This window comes from Mus pahari, chromosome X (assembly GCF_900095145.1).
Source record: "Mus pahari chromosome X, PAHARI_EIJ_v1.1, whole genome shotgun sequence".
NCBI classification, from domain to species: domain Eukaryota; kingdom Metazoa; phylum Chordata; class Mammalia; order Rodentia; family Muridae; genus Mus; species Mus pahari.
Window position 1 is genome coordinate 14,578,693 of NC_034613.1, and position 6,227 is coordinate 14,584,919.

General features: G+C 35.6%; 1 protein-coding gene across 2 annotated transcripts; it reads left to right on the forward strand.

Annotated features, from left to right (window-relative positions):
• The first annotated feature begins 4,724 nt into the window (after positions 1–4,724).
• On the forward strand, positions 4,725–5,432 carry LOC110314216 (protein phosphatase inhibitor 2-like). 2 transcript variants are annotated; one of them, XM_021188666.1, is made up of 2 exons: positions 4,815–5,070; positions 5,125–5,342. In XM_021188666.1, exons 1-2 carry the CDS (start codon positions 4,815–4,817, stop codon positions 5,340–5,342), a joined length of 474 nt encoding a protein of 157 aa, XP_021044325.1. The 2 variants fall into 2 exon arrangements, with proteins under 2 accessions (XP_021044324.1, XP_021044325.1); XM_021188665.1 differs by having other exon boundaries at positions 4,725–5,432.
• Positions 5,433–6,227: the final 795 nt, after the last annotated feature.

The window sequence follows — 6,227 nt, forward strand, 5'->3', positions numbered from 1 at the left end:
GAAAGTTGCTCAATTTCCATGGGTTTGTAGGTTTTCTGTTGTTTTGGATGTTATTAAAGTCTAGCCTTAGTCAGTGGTGATCTAATAGGATGTGTGGAATTATTTTTATCTTCTTGTATTGGTTGAGGCTTGGTTTGTGAATTTTGGAGAAAGTACCATGAAATGCTGAGAAGATGGTATATTCTTTTGTTTTAGGGTGAAATGTTCTGTATATATCTGTTAAATCCATTTGGTTCATACCCTCTATTAATTTTATTGTTCCTCTATTTAAGTCTCTGTTTCTATGACCCGTCCTTGGTGAGAGTGAGGTGTTGAAGTTCCCCTCTATTATTTTGTGAGTTACAATGTGTGTTTTGAGCTTTAGTAAAGTTTCTTTTATGAATGTGGCTGCCCTTGCATTTGGGAAATAAATGTTCAGAATTGAGACTTTCTCTTGGTGGATTTTTCCCTTTGATGAATATGAAATATCCTTCCCCATCTCGCTTGAATAACTTTTGGTTGAAAGTCTGTTTTATTGGATATTGGAATAGCAACTCCTGCTTGTTTCTTGGGACAATTTGCTTGGAAGACATTTTTTCTGCCCTTTACTGTGAGGTAGTATCTGTTTTTGTCACTGAGGTGTGTTTCCTGTATGCAGCAAAATGCTGGATACTACTTATGTATCCAGTTTGTTACCTTATGTCTTTTTATTGGGGAATTGAGTCTATTGATATTGAGATATATTAAAGACAGATGATTGTTAGTTCCTGTCTTGTTTGCTGCTTTATGTGGCATTGTATGTATGTTATTCTCTCAAGTTTTGTTGTGAGATGATTAATTTCTTTTTTTCCACTTAGCTGTAGGTACCCTCCTTGTTTTGGAGTTTTTCTTCTAGAATCTTCTGCAAGGCTGAATTGGTCAATAGATATTGTTTAAATTTGGATTTGTCTTGGAATTTTTTAGTTTCTCCATCTAAGATGATTGAGAGTTTTGCAAGATATAGTAGCCTAGGCTATCATTTGTTTTCTCTTAGGACCTGTCCAGACTCTTTTGACTTTTAGGGTCTCTCTTGAGAAGTCTGTTGTAATTGTAATAGGTCTGCTTTTATATGTTACTTGGCCTTTTCCCTTACAGCTTTTAGTATTTTTTCTTTGTCCATCTAGTGTTTTTATTATTATGTAACAGGAAGATTTTCTTTTCTGATCAAATCTATTTGGTGTTGCACAGGCTTCTTGCATGTCTATGGCCATCTCTTTTTTTTCGGTTGGGGAAGTTTTCTTCTATGATTTAATTGAAGATATTTTGGGTCCTTTGACCTGGAATCTTTACTCTCTTCTATTCCTATTAATCTTACATTTGGTCTTTTCTTTCTGTTCTGGATTTCCTGGATATTTTGGGTTAGGAGGCTTTTTTGTTTTGTATTTTCTTTGACCATTGTATCAGTATCTTCTAAGGATGGATGACTTTTTTTAGGTTGAACAGTCAATCTCTCCAGAAGTTTTATTAATGCAGGTTATCTATGTTCATATTTTTTCAGAAATTGAATTAAAAGGAAACATTTTCAACTTCTCTATCTTATTTCAAATAACAATAGACATAATGTACACTAACAGAAATAATGTTTTTATTCAGTTCCAAAACAATATTAGTGGAAAGGGATGATGGTTTTACACTGTAAAAGTTCTAATAAAGGGACTGGAAATATGGCTCAGTAGGTGAAACCGTCTGGTATACAAGAATTAGAACCTGAGTTCAGATTTAGGACCTCACATCAAACTTTCAGACTAGCTTGCCATACGTGTGACATGTATGCTATAAGGAGTGGAGACAGGAGCATGTCTAGAGCTTGCTAGCCAACAGGGTAGTTCTTAGATCAGTAACAGATTATGTATAAAGTGATTAAAAAATGTGTGGTAGAGTTGAACATGCAAAGTCCTGTCCATACACACACACACACACACACACACACACACACACACACACACACGCGGAGGAAGGAAGGGACAGAGGGGGAGAGGGAGGGAGGAAAGGAAGGATATTTAATACCTTGTTTACTAGAGTATTGTAGGATTCTTATATATGTTTCTGTATACAGCTATTGTACTGCTGTGTCCTGAATACCACCTAGCCACTGCAGAACTCTATTTTACATTCCTTAGAGGAGGAGGTAACAAATTATGTCATAATATTATATTTTATATGAACACACATTCATATATGTGAGCTCATATATGTATTGAGGATTTAGGTTGATTTCAGTGTTCTCTCTCACCTAATTCATTGATATAGGGTTTATCGACTGAATCCCAATACTGATATAGCTACTTTAGCTAACAAGCTCACTCCTGGGATCCATTGTCTCTAGTACTGATATTGCAACTAGTCTATAACAAATACCCCATATTTATATTTATATGGGGTGTGCTGATCTGAACTCAATTCATCATGTGGCTCATGTGGCAAGTGCTTTACACATGGAGCCATCTGAAGAGTCTTAACATTCCAGATACCTATGGGTATTCAAATTATGCTTTAGGAATTCACATTAGAAGCTAAGTTCATCTTATTCTTTATTTCCACAAAACTAGCTTGAATTACTCCTAAATCAAAGGTTATTGATTTCCTGGGAGAATTGGATTTGTCAGTACATTCTCATCCTGTTTGCTCTGTGTGGGAGGTATTGAACTGGAACATGTAGACATCAGTGAACAGGAAATGAGCCTCTTTTTAATCCCCTATTCTATAAGGGAAGATGAATAATGAGCTAAAAAGAAAATACTTACGAGTGTGAATCCCAAAGTGGTTTTACAACAGTTGTTCTATTAGATATGAAAATAAATCCTATAAACTCCAAAACCAATTATTGTCCCCACCCCAACCTTACAAAAATACAAAACTGACATGGAACAAGTTTGCCAACATGTTACAGCAACAAAATGACAACTAAGGAAGAATGAAGAGATAGAACTCAGCCTTAGACCAGAAGCAAGGTGAGGAAATAATGTAGCATCTTTCATTAGGCTCTGTTTTATGTTGCTGGATATTAATGCTGTTTAGGATCAAGAATACTTGCAACCAGGTGTCTCTATGGCAATGAAATATTTAAAGTTCATTGGGGATATTTGCTCACCTGCTAATGTTATTATCTATTGCTTGACAATGAATATTATCCATCAAATTGCTTGACACTGTAGTGCTGTAACATAATTAGGTTTTCTGTGAAGTCTATCTGGGTGTCACCATAATTTTTGTCAGCATAGTGAATAATGACAGCCTGTTCTGTTACCAGACTAATATAATTATTTCTCAGGAAATCTGTATGTTTCCTTCTAAAGGAGAGGTTCAAATCAGTCATTCACAAACTCAAAGTCCCTAAAGCAGGTAGAGGCAAGATCATTTTCTCTTTGGAAACTAATAGAAGATCTATACTTTCCAAAGAAAGGCTACCAGAATTATCAAGAAGGCTGTTCCCATTGATGACAGCTCTATTTATAAAAATTAAGAAGCAAGGATTAGATATTAATATATTAGATATTAAATATTCAATGCCCTTATGAGAACCCTGGCCTCATTTGTAAGCAATGAACAACTTAGGACTTTAAAACCTAAAGCAAGCATGGCCAGAAGTAGGAACTAGACTGCAGAGCTTTAAGATCATAATGGATCTGAAAGCTCACTCCGGGACTCTGTCAATTGCAAAGTGAATTATCAGCAATGTGTATTCAATATTTAGTTGTTTTTCTTCTAAAAATCTACTTCATAATTTGGAAGTTAGCTGTGCTTAGCAAAAATAGCGAGACACAGACATGTGTGCATTTTTTGTGGTTATATGTAAGAAAAAAGAGATGATAGGACAATTATTAAAACTAGCAATTTTCAATCACACAGAAATCACTCCATTAGTTTCAGGGCACTGTCTTTGTTGATGGTGTAATTTATCTTCATAAGGGTACCATTATCTTCATGTGCATCAGGAACTATACATTGACTATGACAAAACTTTTAAAGCATATGGCATTTTAATTTAGTTGTAATGCAGAGAAGGAAATAACTAAAAATAAAATTAGAAAGATCGAAAGAACTTTTAAAAATATCTCTCCTACAAAGCATAAAACAGCATGAATGCCAAGGTAGTTTCAAGATTAGTGGCAATGGTTAGAAACGGGCCTATCATAGTGACTAAAGCTAATAGTTAAAGAGTTTACAGGAAACAGTCCACATGATACTTCTTTCTCTGAGGTGAAAGATATGTCTCACTGAGCTTTCTCTAAATCTTCACTCAGCTTTAGGAGAGACCAGTGATTAAAATGGTATTTTACTAATTGAAAAGAATTTTTAAATTAAATTTATTTTTTATATAAAGGGAAACATTTAATTGGGGCCGGCTCACTGTTTCACAGGTTCAGTCTTACTCACTTTACATTCTGCTCACTGCCTGCCCCACCCCCTTGGGGGAGAGTGAACCACCAACCATTGAAAAGATTTTTTTTAAAACTCTCTAAGTGTGTGTGTGTGTGTGTGTGTGTGTGTGTGTGTGTGTGTGTGTTGAAATTTAAGTTTTTTTTAATTGGATATTTTCTTTATTTACATTTCAAATGTTACCCTCTTTCCTGGTTTCCCCTCTTCAAACCCCCTATCCCCTCCTTCTCCCCTCCCCCCCCTGCGGTGATGTGACAGGCAGTTGTTGTGTCATAAGTTACCCAGGCAGTGGTTTCAGGGTCAGCAGGTGTGACTGCTTCAGACTAGCTTGAGTTCAGCAGCTTCCCGGAGGGTCTCTGCAGCGACCAATTTCTTCCTCTCCACAACCCTAAGCCAGCCAGCTGGAGCAACCAGCGATGGCGACCTCGATGGCCTCTCAACGACAAATCAAGGGAATCCTGAAAAACAAGACCCCAGCGTCTTCCCTGGTAGTGGCCTCAGCTGAACAGGCCCAACTGACCTTCAAAAAGCTGAATAAGAAGACCCAGAAGTGGAATGAAGTTAACTTCTTATCAACTTATCATCCAGCTGACAAAGATTACAGACTGATGAAAACAGGTATACCAAACACTCTATACCATAATTCGATGGCTTATGCTGAAGATGCTGATAGTGATTCAGAATGCCATGAAATGTTGAGTCCAGATTTCTTAGACAAGAAATTAGGTGTTGGACCAAATGATTTGGATCTCGAAGAAGAAAGTAGTGGAGACGAAGAAAATCACCTTTCCCCTCAAGAGCTAGAAAAGAAGCGGCAGTTTGAAATGAAAAGGAAGCTTCACAGCAACGAAGGACTAAATATTAAATTCGCTAGACTGCTAATTTCGAAAGACCTACATGATGATGATGACGAAGATGAAGGAATGTCAGAGACTGCAGACTGAGAAAGCAACAATATTGACGAGTCGAATCAAGGATCTACCGAAAGTGACCATCTGCAACTGAAATCACAAAGTTCATAAAAGAAATGTGTTCAGCCTAACAGTCATTTGTCAAATACAAACCTTGCTACTATATTATACTGCTTCTTGTTCTCTACAATTCGTGATTTTCTTAACAAAATACATATCACTAATATAGTGTTAAGAATTAAGACCATAGAGCCTGATTAAATGGAAAATGCCTAATTTATGCACATATTCTAGTGCCTCATAGTTCACCATAAATACAGTGTAATGTCAGTAATCCAAAACTACTTTCGTTTTGTAAGAGCACTGGTTAATTTCTATAAGATATTATATAGCTTTGTATGCTTTAATTAATATATTAAATAACATCATGGGAGAAATTATTTTATTTTTGTCACTTCTAAATGGTGATACTGCTTATAAAATGTTTGGGGGTAGTTTCATGCTTTTTCTTCATTTAATCAAAAGCCTATTCATACAATGGGATATATGGGTGGATAAATATTTAGGCAGAAAGAGATATTCTTAAAATTACTTTTTAAATTGTTTGGCTAATTGAGAAGCCATCTGAGCTATTGTCTAATCAATAAATTTTTAAAAATCCTGTTCATTTTCCTTGTGCCTAAAAGCAAAGGAATGAAAATGGTTTTCATCCAAACTGGTTTTCCCCCATCCCCACCAACACTCAAATAAATAACCATATTAAAGTTGCACTAACACCTGCTCTGCTTGTCTTAGTACGCTGGGGAGATTTCAGACAAGTATTTTAATATCATGTGCTATCTGTGTTCCCTTTATTTATTTATTTATTTATTTATTTATTTATTTATTTATTTTTTATTATTATTATTTTCTTTATTT

Excerpts from the sequence above, each read along its gene's own strand:
- LOC110314216 (XM_021188665.1), top strand. The coding sequence starts at position 4,815 with ATGGCGACCTCGATGGCCTCTCAACGACAAATCAAGGGAATCCTGAAA.